Source organism: Hemiscyllium ocellatum, chromosome 31 (genome assembly GCF_020745735.1).
Source record: "Hemiscyllium ocellatum isolate sHemOce1 chromosome 31, sHemOce1.pat.X.cur, whole genome shotgun sequence".
Lineage (NCBI taxonomy): Eukaryota > Metazoa > Chordata > Chondrichthyes > Orectolobiformes > Hemiscylliidae > Hemiscyllium > Hemiscyllium ocellatum.
This window is the reverse complement of record NC_083431.1, coordinates 4,855,481-4,871,569: the sequence shown is the minus strand read 5'-3', so window position 1 is coordinate 4,871,569 and position 16,089 is coordinate 4,855,481. Positions and strand designations below refer to the sequence as shown.

The following is a 16,089-nucleotide window of genomic DNA, read 5'->3' as shown; positions in this document are numbered from 1 at the left end:
TAACGTTCTCAGACAATCACAGCTGTTCAAAGTCAAATCAAATCCCCAAATAACATCCAAAACAACAGTGTGTCCTATTTCCCAATGTTAATGGATCTTTTGAAGAATTCCAGGATCCAGATCCAGATGGGTACCATAAATGAATCCGTCCCTCCATGGGCCATATCCTAACTCTGTACCACGTTTCATTGAGTCAGTCAGTCCATTTGTTTTTGAGATATGTTGTTCACAAACAGGTGAACAAAACATTACCTCCTCTACCCTTTATGACAGAGTAGTAAGAGTGAGAATCTCTGCTGATAAATAGTTACACATCCACTATCCATGGAGAAAGTGAGGATTTCAGATGCTGGAGATCAGAGTCCAGAGTGTGGTGCTGGAAAAGCACAGCAGGTCAGGCAGCATCCGAGGAGCAGGAGAGTCAACGTTTTGGGCATCCACATCCATGTCCACTTCCGTTCCATATTCCTTGATTTACTCAGTATTCCCCATCCCAGAATTATATTTGGTGTGGCTTTTGGAACGTTGAAGGTCAGTGACAAGACGCAGACAGAGAACCATTTTTCGCTGGGGAGATCAAAGGGGATATGACCTGTGAATCAGACCCAGGCCAGCTTGGAGGGTTGATGTGGAGGGGCCAGTGATGGACTGGGATGGACAAAGTCAGAGGTCACATGGCGCCAGTTATAGTCCAGCAGGGTTAATTGAAATCACAAGCTCTTGGGGCACTAGTCCCTCACTATACCTGACGAAGGGGCAGCACTCTGAAAGCTTGTGATTTCAAATAACCCTTTTGGACTGTAACCTGGTGTCATGTGACCTCTGACCTTCGAGAGAAGTTGGGAGACACTTGTCCAAACAAGGTCAGTTGAATTTTGTGAATCTGCCTCCCAGCTAGTGGATGCTGGGGCTGTATTAATGATATAATCTATATCCAAAACCAACAGAATGTTTGGGAGTCAAAAATATTATTAAGAAATAAATAAACATACGACCAAGTGCATTGCTGGAGGTAGGTCATGGATGACCGATGACGTCATTGGTCAGCAGAATAGCCTTGAGGGGCTGAATGGCCTGCTCACTTCCCTTGTCCCACAGAATTGGGGTCGGATTTTATGGGTCACACATTGTGTTCCAGTGGATCTGGCAGATGTAGTAGATCTCCAGGCACTAATCCATGATGATCAGGGAGATCTCCCCAGTGTTTGGGTCAGCATTCCTTCCTCCACCAGCACCACTAAAGGGCTGAATGGTCTGGCCATTGCTGTTGGTGGGAGGGAGCTGTGAACAAATTGGCTCGTACATTTCCTACAGTTCAGCAAAGAAACACACTTCAAAACGTATGCCATTGGCAGGACAAAGCCCTGGGTGCCTTTCAGTCCATGGAAGGTGCTATGGCAATGAATGTCCTTAGCTTTGGTCTGTGGAATCTTGCTGTGTACACATTTAGCAGCAAGTTCATTTTGAAGCTCAATAAGGTTGTGAAGGTCACTCTGAGGACATGCCAAGGAACAACTGGGCTGAATGAGATTCTCACTGGATACACAGTCGGTATCCAGGCACCCTGGAAGTCTGGTGATGCCAGAGGGTGGCCTTCCAATTTCTGAGCCAGAGGATCCAGGAAAGGTTTGGCCTCCGATTCCGGATAGCAACAAATGGGGACCGTGTGAGAAATTCCCGGTCAATCCTAGAAGCACATTGGAGCCACCATCCTCACCATCCCTCGGTCAGGAACGTGCTGCTTCTGAAAGTGTAACATTGACATGGCAACTGCCTGTGAGGGGACTGTACCACACCGCCTCCTGCTGGCTGTGATGGTGGTGTGACTGAAAGGTATATATGAACGGTACCACCATCAGTGTTCAAGAATAATCTTTCCTAATATCTTTCGACAGATTATTCTGCAGGATATCCTGCGATTCCTCCTGGTCTATGCAGTTTTCATTGTGGGATTTGCAGCAGGTAAGGCTGGGATGGGGAAATATTCCTGTTCTTGCCCAGTCGCTGTCTCGATGGAGAGTGGGCAGTTTGTGAGACCCATTCCCTGCATTGTGTCCACCCTGAGGCTGGAGAACTCAGGGAGGGGTTTGTCCCCAGATTAATCCACATCCCCTTATCACTCCAGGATTCCATGAAGTCCCTCGGTTTGCTTTTCCCAGCTGTAGGAATTTGGGGTGGGGGTGGGGGGGGGGGGGGGTGGAATGGAGAAACGGGAGGGTAAAAATGCTCAGTCATGATGCGCTGGCAGGTTTGAGCCTTGGTATTCCCTCAGGGGAAGGACATCTGCCAATCTTCCCGGGTCTGGCCTACACGTGACTCCAGACCTACAGCAATATGGTTAAATGTAAGCTGCCCTCTGGGCAATTAGGGACAGGCAATAAATATTGGCACAGCCAGTCACGCCCACATTCCATTAATAAATATTAGTAAAATTGTCACAGGTTTAAGGTGTATCTGCCCTGCCATCCAGTCCTTACCAGTCTAACAGTTTCAGGCATTTTGAAGAGAAACACCAGTATGGAGGGTATAATGCCCACTCTCCTGCTGCCCAGAGGGTAGCAACTCTCATCAAGAGGCACAAGCCCTCAGTTCAATTTCCACTTGAGAGACTTGAGCCCAGAATGTACGCTGCCTGTCCCATCCCCCGGTGCAGCACTGAGGGAGCACTGCACTGTCACAGTGTCATCCTTCAGGCGGGTTATTAAACCAAGACCCTGTCTGTCCTATTGGGTTGTTGTAAAAGGCCATGTAACCAATATCTGGAGAGGAACAGGCCAGTTCTCCCTGTGTCCTCAATCACCATCACAAAGTGGGTTCATGGGTCATGGTTGAAAATGTGTTGCTGGAAAAGCGCAGCAGGTCAGGCAGCATCCAAGGAGCAGGAGAATCGATATTTTGTGCATGAGCCCTTCTTCAGATTTCCTGAAGAAGGGCTTATGCCTGAAACGTCGATTCTCCTGCTCCTTGGATGCTGCCTGACCTGCTGCGCTTTTCCAGCAACACATTTTCAGCTCTGATCTCCAGCACCTGCAGTCCTCACTTTCTCCTAATGGGTCATGGTAACAGTTTTTGTTTGTGGGATCCCCCTGTGCACAATTGGCTGTTGCATTTTCCTACCTCCACAACAATGAGGACACATCCAACATGGTTCTCAAGAAAAGTTTTGGGGTAACCTGTGGTTTTAAAAGGCACTTTGTTCAATTCTTTACAGAAGTTTAATTATTCTTATTCTCTTCCTCCTGTCTCTTACAATCCACGAGATGTTTATGCTTTTACCCACAGCTCTGGCCTCCTTGATTGAGGAATGTCCCCCAGACAGCGACTGTCCCTACAATGGATTCAGTTCCGCTATCCTGGAGCTCTTTAAGCTCACTATTGGCTTGGGAGACCTGGGAATCCAGAAACACTCCAGGTTTCCCATCTTCTTCCACATGCTCCTGGTACTGTACGTCATCCTGACCTTTGTCCTTCTCCTGAACATGCTGATCGCTCTGATGGGAGAGACCGTGACAAAGATTTCCAGTGACAGTGAGAAGATCTGGAAACTGCAGGTCAGTCCAGAGTTCTAGCCTCTTCATATCTGCCTCACAGGCTACCCTGAGCCAGAGAGGAAAGGGTTACCTTCTCCAAAACAGGATTCATTAGACGTGGCGAAGATTCACCCCTCTCTGTAAAGGGCCAGTAAGTATCAGCTGCCTTTTCTGAGTTTAGCAATTTGTTTTGAATTCTATGATAGAGTATGGAAAGAGGCCATTTAGCCCATTGTCCCTGTACTAGCATTTTGATGTATTATTCCAGTTCCCTTTTGAAAGGTCCTGTTGAATCTACTGCCACGGTCCTCTCAAGCAGCACATTCAATAACAACAGTGTAAAAGAAATGAAGCCCTGATCTCCTCTGGGGTTCCTCTGACAGGGTTCATCAAGCTGTGTGCCTTCGATTACCAACTACATTCAAAATTCTCTGTATTCACTCTCTCAAAAGACTCAAGCCAGAAGTCACATGACACCACATTATAGGTTTATTTGAAACCACAACCTTTCAGAGTGCTGCCCCTTTGTCAGGTGATGTGAACTCTCGTCAGTTGACTTCACCCAATGAAGGGGCAGTGCTCCAAAAGTTTGTTAGTTCAGGTCAACCTGTTGGACTATAACCTGGCGTCGTGTGATTTCTGACTTTGTCCAACCCAGTCTGGCACCAGCACCTCCACAATAGACTCATTATGAGGTTATAGTCCAACAGGTTTAATTGGAAGCACACTAGCTTTCGGAGCGACGCTCCTTCATCAGGTGATTGTGGAGGGCTCGATCGTAACACAGAATTTACAGCAAAAATTTGCAGTGTGATGTAACTGAAATTATACATTGAAAAATCGATTGTCTGTTAAGCCTTTCATCTGTTAGAATACAGTGATAGTTTCACTTCTTTCATGTGTAAATCACAAAACCATTTTTTTAAAGTTGCATTCTTGGGTTAGCTGCTAATGATGGTGATAGCTAGACAATATGTTGAAGGTGTTAGCCCCCTGTGTTCTCTGTCTATGACCTGATGTTTAGATTGATTCTAATCTAATAAGTGAGATAACAGAGTTCTACATAAATTCCTGCAGTTTTTGAGCTCAGAGTTCTAGATGAATGTATGCAGTTTTTGAGCAAAGTGCAATGTAACTCTGCAATACAAATTCACCGCACAAATGGGTCTTTGTCTGTATGTGTCTGTCTGTCTGGGGTGGGGGTTGAGAGTGTGAGAAAGTGTGTGTGTGTGTGTGTGTGTGTAGTGAGTGCAGAGTGTCTTAAGTCTGTGAAGGGGTGCATGCGTGAGTGTGGGAGTATGTGCGTCTATAAGTAAAAAGTGAGGTCTGCAGATGCTGGAGATCAGAGCTGAAAATGTGTTGCTGGTTAAAGCACAGCAGGTCAGGCAGCATCCAAGGAACAGGAAATTCGACGTTTCGGGCCAGAGCCCTTCAGGGTGTGTGTGTGGGTGTCTGTGTGCGCGTCTGTGTATACCTAAAACTGCATGAATTTATGTAAAACCCTGTTATCTCACTTTTTAGATTAGAATCAATCTAAACATCAGGTCATAGACAGAGAACACAGGGGGCTAACACCTTCAACATTTTGTCTAGCTATTACTATTGTTAACAGCTAACCCAAAATGCAACTTTTAAAAAAAGGGTTTTTTGATTTACACATGAAAGAAGTGAAACTATCACAGTATTCTAACAGATGAAAGGCTTAACAGACAATCGATTTTTCAATGTATAATTTCAATTACATCACACTGCAAATTTTTGCTATAAATTCTGTGTTACGATCGAGCCCTCCACAATCACCTGATGAAGGAGCGTCGCTCTGAAAGCTAGGGTGCTTCCAATTAAACCTGTTGGACTATAACCTGGTGTTGTGTGATTTTTAACTTTGTACCCCCCAGTCCAACACCGGCATCTCCAAATCATTATGAGGTTAGAACAGCTCTCTTCAGGATTTAGAAACATCTGCAAGAACCCATTGTTAGTCTGCAGTAAATGGCATGTTTGTTCCCAATGTATTCCAGCTGGTGTTTTCAGAGCCTGTGTGTGTGTGTGTGTGTGTGTGTGTGTGTGTGTGTGTGTGTGTGTGTGTGTGTGTGTGTGTGTGTGTGTGTGTATGTGAGTGTGTGTGTGGGTGTGTGTGTGTGATTTTATGGGTTCTCACAGTCTGTGGCCCGTGGTGTCTGTATCTGAGGAGACAAGTAGCCTCTGGGTGAACAAGCCTGCACAGGGGGAGGGAGCTGTCCAGCGACAAGATTTAACTCTCTCAAAAACAGCAGATTTCAACTTGTGTGTTACCTTGGAATTTGTGCAATAGACCCTTTGACACCTCCCTTTTCTAATCAGGTTAAGTGCAGCATTGAGACAACAATCAGCTACAAATTACTGGCCTACATTCGTCTGCGTGATCAATCACTTCTTTCCAATCCATACCCTGCAGGGTTGCTCCATAATACATTCAGGGATTTTGCAAATGAGTGTGTGTGTGTGTGTGTATGTGCGTGTGTGAGTCTGTGTGTGCACATATGTATGTGTGTGTGTATGTGCATGTGTGTGTGTGTGTGTCTGTATGTGAGTGTGTGTATGTGTGTGTGTGTCTGTGTGTGAGTGTGTGTGTGTGTGTGAGTGCGCGAGTGTGTGGTGTATGTGCATATGTGTGGTGTATGTGCGTGTGTGTGTGTGTGTGGATCTGCCCTGTATTGGACACAAACACAGCCAGCAGTAAACATGGGCAGTGAATGACAATACATCACAAGGTAACTCCGTGCCTGTGATAGACACAGACTGATTGATGGTCCTCTGTCCCAGATGATCAGCTGGATCTCCGACCCTTATGGAGTGCCCTGGAATTCCTCAGGATTAAGGATGAATCTGTTGAAAGAACCTGACGAGAAAATGCTTTGAGAGCATTTGGAAGACAATATGTGTTTCCGGTTAACTTTGACAGTGATGGTGGGAGAGTGGGGCTGTTACAGGGTGAAATCTTCCAACCATAAACAGCAAACCCAATTCAGGATCACAGCTACCTGCCTCACTGTAACAACAGCATCATTTAACAAGTTCCTTCAAGTTAGCAAAAACTGGGTCTACTTCCTGTTGAAAAGGATTAAGAGCAGAAACAACTTGTTCCTACTTGCACTGAGGCTGTTCAGTCACCTTTGGAACATTGTATTTCTGGTCTGTATTTTATAAAAAGGGATCGAGATGAATTGAGGAAGGTGTAAAGGAAAGTCAATGTTAATAGCAGAACAGAGAGGATATTTGTTCACGAGTCATACAGCGTGGAAACAGACCCTTCAGTCTAACCGGTCCATGCCAAACATAACCCCAAGCTAAACTAGTCCCACCTGCCTGCTCCTGGCCCATATCCACCTAAACCTTTCCTACCCATGAACTTATCCGAATGTTATTTAAGTGTTGTAATTATTCCCACACCCACCACTTCCGCAGGAAGTACAAAGATGTGCGGGTCAGGTGAATTGGCCATGCTAAATTGCCCGTAGTGTTAGGTAAGGGGGAATGTAGGGGTATGGGTGGGTTTCGCTTCGGCGGGTCGGTGTGGACTTGTTGGGCCGAAGGGCCTGTTTCCACACTGTAAGTCTAATCTAAAAATTCCACATGTGAATCACCCTCTGTGTAAAATAAATTGCCTCTTATGTCTTTTTAAAATCTGTCTCCTCTCGCCTTAAAAAGGTGCCCCCAGTCTTGAAATTCCTCACCCTAGGGAAAAGATAACCACCTGATGAAGGGCTTTTGCCCGAAATGTTGATTTCGCTGCTCCTCGGATGCTGCCTGACCTGCTGTGCTCTTCCAGCACCACTGATCCAGAATCTGGTTTCCAGCATCTGCAGTCATTGTTTTCGCCTAAAAGATAACCACTAGTAACTCAATCCCCCTCATTATTTTATAAAATTCTGTCACGTTGCCTCTTAATCTCCTATACTCCAGTGAACTAACCCAAACCTAACTCTAACTCAAACCTCCCATACCCGGCAACATCCCGGGAAACCCCTTCGGAACCCTCTCCAGCTTCACAATATCCTTCCTATAACTGAGTGACCAGCGCGGGACACAGCACTCCAATAGTAATGTGAATACAACTGGCGAGGCCAGCATTTGTGACACATGTCTAACTAACCTTCAGAAAATAAAATAAAAAAACTGCTGTCCCTGGTGATCTATCTGCAACAAACAAAGATGGAAATTGCTGGAGAAACTCGGCAGGTCTTGCAGCATCTGTGGAGAGAAAGCAGAGTTAACGTTTTGAGTCCAGTCACCCTTTATCAGAAGATGGACGCGATCCAGCATGTTTCCCAAGGGTAAAAAGAGATGGGCGATAAACATTGGCCTTATATTATCAGGGGGAGTCTGGGGGTAAACCCACTGCTGGCTGGAATCTGTGCTTGCTGTTGGTCACTCATCTCAGCTCCAGGAGATCTCTGCAGGAGTTCCTCAGGGCAGTGTCCTAGACCCAACCACCTTCAGCTGCCTCCATCATAGGGTCAGAAGTGGGGATGTTCACCGATGATTTCACAATGTTCAGCACCATTCACCACTCCTCAGATACTGAAGCAGCCCATGTTCACAATCTGGACAATATCCAGGCTTGGGCTGACAAATGGCAAGTAATATTCACACCACACAAATGCCAGGCAATGCCCATCACCAACAAAGGAGAATCTACTGTCCCTCAATATTCAATGGTGTTACCATCACTGAATCCCCTGAGCTATCAACATCCTGGGGGTTACCATTAACTACATACTCACCTGGACTCACCACATTAACACAGTAGCTACAACATCAGGTCAGAGACTAGGAATCCTGCAGTAATTCCCCTCTTGACTCCCCAAAGCCTGTCCCACCACCTACAAGGCACAAGTCAGGAGTGTGATGGAATACTCCCCACTTGCCCTGGATGGGGGCAGCTCCAACAACACTCAGGAAGCTCGACACCATCCAGGACAAAGCAGCCGCTTGATTGGCACCACATCCACAAACATCCCCTCCCTCCCCCACTGACGCTCAGTAGCAGTAATGTGTACTATCTACAAGATGCACTGCAGGAATTCACTAAAGCTCTTTCAACAGCATGGAAATGCAACCCCTGCATGTTCCCCTCCAAACCACCCACCACCCAGACTTGGAAATGTATCACCTTATTCCTTGTGTCACTGGGTCAAAATCCTGGGACTCCCTCCCTCCCTCCCGAGGGACACCGACACCAGACAGAATGCAGGGGCTCATCACAAGGGCTATTACGGATGGCCAGTACTAGCCCAGCCAGCAGCATCTGGGTCCCATGAAAAGATGAGAAAAGACTGGAGAGATCCCAACCCCTTTCCTCTGGGTGAACTCTCGGGTGAACCGAAAGGGATCTTTCAAATAACGAAGGGGTTTGATAGAGTCAGAGACAGGAACTGGGTCCACTTGGTGTGAAATTGTTATTGGACATTCAGAAGGTAAATCCAGCCAGGAATTCAGGAGCAACCTCTTTCCCAAGGGAGCGGTGGGAATGTGGTACTCAATGCCAGATGGAAGAGCTGAGATTAGTGCAGGTACTTTTAAAAGGAAGTTAGGGAAGGGAATGATGGGGACGAGAATAGGAGGATGTGTGGATATGGTGAGGGCATGTAGAGTGGGAGAAGCTCATGTGATGCCTGCGTAATCACCAGTTGGGCCGAATGGCCTATTTCTGTGCTTTAGGCTCAATGTAATTTGTTCTAACCCCTCCAGAGAGCTGAGACCACTCTGCACTTTGAGAGATCGCTGCCGAAATGGCTACGGACCAGATGTAAGAATGGCCACAGCTTTACGGAGATTACTGTTGGACTCACACCTGAAGGGAAGGAGGACAAACGGTGGTGTCTCAGGTAATTGCTGTGTCCAAGAGGTTTTGGAAATAACACTGCCTCGTTGGTGGGGGAATTTGGCTTTCAATCCAAGCTGTGTTGGCGATGAGCTCACTGACTGGTGGGGTCAGCTTAATGGGCTGAATGGCCTTCTTCTGCTTGTAGTACCCTGATGGCCTGGAGTTTGGTCCAATCGGCACATGAACTACAGCAGGTTACTGAATATTCAGACCAAGGTCACCATGCTCAGTGACCCTCACCTTCCACCACTCCCAACTCGGTCAGGAGGAGGTGGGCTCAGAGAGTTTCATGCCCTGGTCCGGGAAGGAATCCGATCTGTCAGTGTCCCCGCTCTGTCATTCCGGCCTGTTCACACCGGGATCAGGATGGGTTCCTGTTTTGGAGGGGGGTGTGGGGGTGAGGGATGGATGGGTGAGAGTTGATGAAGTGAGCCATGGGATCCCAAACTGTGGGCCATGACCCCCAATGGAGGGAGGGGGTCACTGAATGAGATGAGGGTCCCACAGCCCTAAGGTAGTAATGGAGGCTGGTGGAACACTACCGCCTGGGGCACCCCTTCAAGGTGTTTGGGGTTAGTTTTCATGTCAGTGAGCATGACTGAGCTCTCTCTTCTCCTGCTCAATGCTCCATCCACACTTTGAAAAAAGCTGTGCCCTCAGGTTGTATCTCAGGGCAAACCCAACGGTTTAAATACTCTGCACTCCCCCTCCATCCAAAATCATCTTACTGCTCCTCCCTTCCCCACCCAACCACTCTCTAACCTACACCAAATTTCACCGTGGGGGCATGGGTGGTCAGTGTGAAAGGGGTGACATCCACAAGGTGATGAATAACAGCAGGTGACAGAGGGACTGAAGGGCAGCCCTCCCTGAATGGCTAAGATGGCTTCCACAGTCGAAGAGCCCCTGGGACATGGGACACTGTAACCTGAGCGAGGGGCCCATGGCCCAGTCATGACTGAGCACCTCCGAGCAACACGGCCAGAGTGAGCGATGGAAGCCAACCAGCTGGCAGGACATGCCCAGCCCCGGCACTGACATTCTCACCTTCTCCCCAGGTTAAACGAGGTCAACTGGAACGAATGGGACACTCTGATCGGCACGGTGACGGAATCGCTGGAAGAGGAGTGACACACAGGGACACTCACTGCCAGAGCGACACAGGAAAGCTAATAGACTTGCATTTCTATCATGGCTTTCACACAACGCTGTTTTACAGACAGCCCGGTGTCTCGGGCATGAAGCCTTTGCTGTCCACCCACAGCATCAAGCAGGTAGTAATCAGCTTCCTGTTCACATTGCGCAAGGAATTAGTAATCACCGGCAGACCCATGGTCCCGCTAACTATCTGCTCTTCTTCAAAGTAGGAAACTGGCATCTTCTGTATTCACCAGAGAGGGCAAATTAATTCGCACTCCCTCTGCACTGACCCTCCGACAGTGCGGCACTCACTCAGCACTGACCCACTGACAGTGTGGCACTCCCTCAGCACTGACCCTCCGACAGTGCGGCACTCCCTCAGCACTGACCCTCCAACAGCGCAGCATTCCCTCAGCACTGACCCTCCAAATCGCAGCACACCCTCAGCACTGACTGTCTGACAGTGCAGCACTGACCCTCTGACAGTGCAGCACTCCCTCAGCACTGACCCTCCGACAGTGCGGTGCTCCCTCAGCACTGACCTTCCGACAGTGCAGCACACCCTCAGCACTGACCCTCCGACAGTGCGGTGTTCCCTCAACACTGACCCTCCGACAGTGCGGCATTCCCTCAGTACTGACCCTCCGACAGTGCGGCGTTCCCTCAGTACTGACCCTCCCACAGTGCGGTGTTCCCTCAGCACTGACCCTCCGACAGAGCAGCGCTCCCTCAGTACTGAGCCTCTGACAGTGCGGCGTTCCCTCAGTACTGACCCTCTGACAGTGCGGTGCTCCCTCAGTACAAAGCCTGTCCACTATCTACAAGGCACAGGTCAGGAGTGTGATGGAATATTCCCCACTTGTCTGGTTGGGGGCAGCTCCAAGAGTATTCAAGAAGCTCGACACCATCCAGGAGAACGTAAACAGTGTGATTAGCACCAATCCATCATCAACAATCCCTCCCTCCCCCACCGATACTCACGAGCAACTGTGTGTAGCATCCAGAGAAAGATCCAAGGCTCCTCAGACAGCACCTTCCAAACCCACGACCACTTCCCTCTGGGAGGACAAGGGCAGCAGAAACATGGGAACACCAGCCCCTGCATGTTCCCCTCCGAGCCCCTCACCATCCTGACTTGGAAATCTATCGCTGTCCTTTCACTGTCACTGGGTCAGAATCCTGGAATTCCCTCCCTAAGGACATTGTGGGTCAACCCACAGCACATGGACTGCAGCGGTTCAAGAAGGCAGCTCACCCCCACCTTCTCAAGGGGCAACTAGGGACGGGCTATAAATACTGGGCCCAGCCAGTGACACTGATATCTTGCAAATTAATAGTTAAATCGACAGAAAGGCCGGAAGCAGCTATTTACTATCTGCTGTTCCTTTCAAAGATCCATTTCATCTCTTGGATTTTTCCATCTGATGTGGGTTTTTTTGTAATTTAACAGAATCTAATTGTGAATTAGAATATTTATTTAATTTGCTGTCAATTCTCTCTGTTTGAATATTACAAGATCTTTTGCAAAGATGTTTGCGACCCCTCTTTCTGTCTGTTATTAATCTGGAACATCCATCAATTTGTATGTTTTGAGCTTTGTATTACGATGCGTTTTTAAAAGAATAATTAGTAATAATTGTATTTAATTCTAAACCATTATTCTCAGTTTCGAGGGGAGGTGTTTCTTGGGGAAACCACTCCACCCTCTTCATCTATTCTCCAGTCATTTCTGTCCTCACTACGGGGGGTATTTCCCACCTCATTCCCCCAAATATCATTCTCCCCCAATCCTCTCCCCATTTAGTGGCACCTCTCCTCCCACCTCCTGATCCCTCTCCCTGTCCCACCACCACCCACTACCAGTCAGGCACTCGGACCCGGTTAAAAATATAACATTGAGGATAGGATTGATTTGGAGCAGTTTTCTCAGTCAGGCGAAAGTGACTCCAACATTTCCCGTTTTTATTCAGGAGTTGCTCTTCTACTTTGAAGAAGGATATGCTCACCAGAGACGGCAAACTTATTCATAACTGAATCCTTCAGTCAAAGGACAGCACATCCGACAGTGCACACTCCCTCAGCACCGATCCTCCGACAGTGCACACTCCCTCAGCACCGACCCTCCGACAGTGCCCACTCCCTCAGCACCGACCCTCCGACAGTGCCCACTCCCTCAGCATTGACCCTCCGACAGCGCGGCACTCCCTCAGCACTGACCCTCCGACAGCGCGGCACTCCCTCAGCACTGACCCTCCGACAGCGCGGCACTCCCTCAGCACTGACCCTCTGACAGTGCTGCACTCCCTCAGCACTGACCTTCTGACAGTGCGGCGCTCCCTCAGCACTGACCCTCTGACAGTGTGGCACTCCCTCAGCACTGACCCTTCGACAGTGCGGCACTCCCTCAGCACTGACCCTCCGACAGCGCGGCACTCCCTCAGCACTGACCCTCTGACAGTGCGGCACTCCCTCAGCACTGACCTTCCGACAGTGCGGCGCTCCCTCAGCACTGACCCTCTGACAGTGTGGCACTCCCTCAGTACTGACCCTCCGACAGTGCGGCGCTCCCTCAGCACTGACCCTCCGACAGTGCGGCACTCTGTCAGCACTGACCCTCTGACAGTGCGGCACTCCCTCAGCACTGACCCCCTGACAGTGTGGCGCCCCCTCAGCACTGACCCTCCGACAGTGCGGCACTCCCTCAGCACTGACCCTCCGACAGTGCTCACTCCCTCAGCACTGACCCTCCAACAGAGCGGCACTCCCTCAGCACTGACCCTCTGACAGTGCGACACTCCCTCAGCACTGACCCTCCAACAATGCGACGCTCCCTCAGCACTGACCCTCCGACAGTGCGGCACTCCCTCAGCACTGACCCTCCGACAGTGCTCACTCCCTCAGCACTGACCCTCCAACAGAGCGGCACTCCCTCAGCACTGACCCTCTGACAGTGCTCACTCCCTCAGCACTGACCCTCCAACAGAGCGGCACTCCCTCAGCACTGACCCTCCGACAGTGCGACACTCCCTCAGCACTGACCCTCCAACAGTGCGACACTCCCTCAGCACGGACCCTCCAACAGTGCGACGCTCCCTCAGCACTGACCCTCCAACATTGCGACGCTCCCTCAGCACTGACCCTCCAACAGTGCGACGCTCCCTCAGCACGGACCCTCCAATAGTGCGACGCTCCCTCAGCACTGACCCTCAGACAGTGCGGCACCCCCTCAGCACGGACCGTCCGACTGTGCGGCATTTGTCCCTGGGTCCCATTCCACTTCCACATCCGAAAGAGGGTTTGTCTCTTGCTCCAGGGACCACAAAGCGAAATCACTCTCCCGGGAATCCCTGTGTGATGCAGGGGGTCGGGATGAGTGGATTGCTCTCCTCCAGCTTCTTTGGAGAGGGTACGATAGAAAGATCAATGAAACACCCCTCGTCCCCACGATGGAGATTGGTGTTGGGCTTGTGAAAGGGGCAGCGTTGTACTGAGATGGCAGAGGGACGGGCAGGGGATTACAGTGGGTAGGGGGGTGGTCTAACATTCTCACTCAGCAGGAATTTTAGCAGACTGTGCTCTCGGCCTTATTAACATGGGCTTCACCAATAAAAAATCCTGCAAAGAACAAGGAATGAAATCTAGGGTTCATCTGTGAATAATATTCAGAAAAGGAAACAGAATCACTGGCAAAGATGCTGGAAAGATAATATAGGGCCGAGGGTGAAATCAATGTCAAGAACATGCTGGGGGTGTTATTTTTAAACAGCGTCCAGGCTGAGTGGTGACCTGAGGAGGGCCTTGTAACTTACTGAAGGGCACTGACAGAACTGGTTCCACCAGTGGTTGGACGCAGAGTCAGGACCCTGGACTGGAGACCATCACACATTTCCCAGTCAGGAATTCAGGAGAAATGTCTTATCCCAGAGAGTGGGGTAAATGGGAATCTCACTGCAGAGGGAATGTGTACAGGAGGGGAGGGGGAGGGGAGAATTCTGGAGGGGAGGCTCTGGCCTTGTGCTATTATCACTGGATTGGTAATAAAGAGCCCCAGATAGTGTCTTGGGACCCCGGGTTCAAATCCCCACCACACAGCACAGGGTGGAATTTGAATTCAATAAAAATCTGAAATTAGGAGTCTAATGATGACCATGGATACATTGTCAATTGTTGGGAAAAACCCTCTAATGTCCTTCAGGGAAGGAAACTGCCATCCTCACCTGGTCTGGCCTGTACTTGAGTGCACACCCACAGCAATGTGGTTGGATCTTAACTGCCCTCGGGGTAATTAGGGATGGGCAATAAATGCTGGGCCTAGTCACTGACATCGTCATCCTGTGAATGAATAAAAAAGAATGCTTAATGCATAAATAACTATAAAACTACCTGGGCAGGGCAAAGCTACAGAAGAAAATGTCCTTTGGTATTTCACAACAAGCCATGTTGGGGTCTAACAGATGTGAGCTAATTGGGTATTGCTGCGATGATGTCATTGGTCTTTTAGAGCAATATGCTATGTACCTGGCATCACACTGACACTGAAACTCAGATACCACTTCCTCCTCAGAGTGTCTATGTGAGTTGACGGCAGCCTCCTGTTGGTGGTGAACTGCTCTGGTGTTGCTGCTGCACAGCAGGAGTGAGCTTCAACAGGTGCTCCAACATCTGAGTCATCTTACCCTCCCAGAGGAGGGGGACATTGATGAGAGGGAACTCGCTTAGCTGGTTCATTTCAAAGATGAAGTCAAGTAAAGGATGGAGCCCATTAAGAAATGGAAGGAAATTCTAACAGGCAGCTGTGAATTCAATATTAGTAAATCTTTCATCTACTAATCAGAATTTTGCAAGGCACATGAGGTTACTTATCAATGGAACAAAGACTAATTTCTCATGGAATCCAATGGAAATGTTTGCTAATGTTGGGTCTGGTGGGGATCCCATGGAAGCACCATCCATTTAGACGAATGTCATTAAAACGAAACTCAGCTGCTTGCGAGTTTTGAGAGGATTGTAGCTCAGGTTGGGGTTCTGGATATTGGTTTCTCACTGAGACTTCCAGCTCAATGAGCAAACTTACATCCAGAAACTCAACTGCACTGGTTACTGAATGAATCAATTTCAGTGAGTTACTGAGTCACGTGCTGGTGACAGAACTGGCTCACTGTGCTGTGGGGCAGGTTAGTGGCATGGGGATGAATGAGTTAACAATGTTAAATGACCACACAGGCTCCTCATTGCTATCGATACACAAGTGATCTTTGCAAGTGTAAGGGAATCCTACAGCAATTATCTGGAAAACTTACCAAAACTGGCTTTAGCAATTTGCTGAACCATGAAGCAAGCCACGTAGGGCAGATGGTTATAGGACATCGCAGTGTGTGTTGGGAGGCTGTATATAAGCTATGAGACTGATCCCTGTTGTATATATCGCCCAGCAGCTCAGCATTGTCCTGTTCACACAGTTTCAACAACACTCTCTTCTTGCCTTTCAGATAAAGGTTTTTTTTCTCTCTCAGTTTATTCATGTTCTGTCAGTTGCAAACCTTGAATAAT

At 48.8% G+C, this 16,089-nt stretch overlaps 1 protein-coding gene across 7 annotated transcripts in view; it reads left to right on the top strand.

Annotated features, from left to right (window-relative positions):
• LOC132830575 (transient receptor potential cation channel subfamily V member 3-like) overlaps window positions 1-11,962 on the top strand; it is a 67,887-nt gene extending 55,925 nt beyond the window's left edge. For all 7 annotated transcript variants that reach the window (XM_060848393.1, XM_060848395.1, XM_060848394.1 and 4 more), the window contains 4 exons: window positions 1,896-1,962; window positions 3,283-3,551; window positions 9,264-9,400; window positions 10,458-11,962. In XM_060848393.1, coding sequence (XP_060704376.1) covers window positions 1,896-1,962; window positions 3,283-3,551; window positions 9,264-9,400; window positions 10,458-10,530 — 546 coding nt within the window. In that variant the 3' untranslated portion in view covers window positions 10,531-11,962. The remainder of the gene's footprint in view (window positions 1-1,895; window positions 1,963-3,282; window positions 3,552-9,263; window positions 9,401-10,457) is intronic.
• Window positions 11,963-16,089: the final 4,127 nt, after the last annotated feature.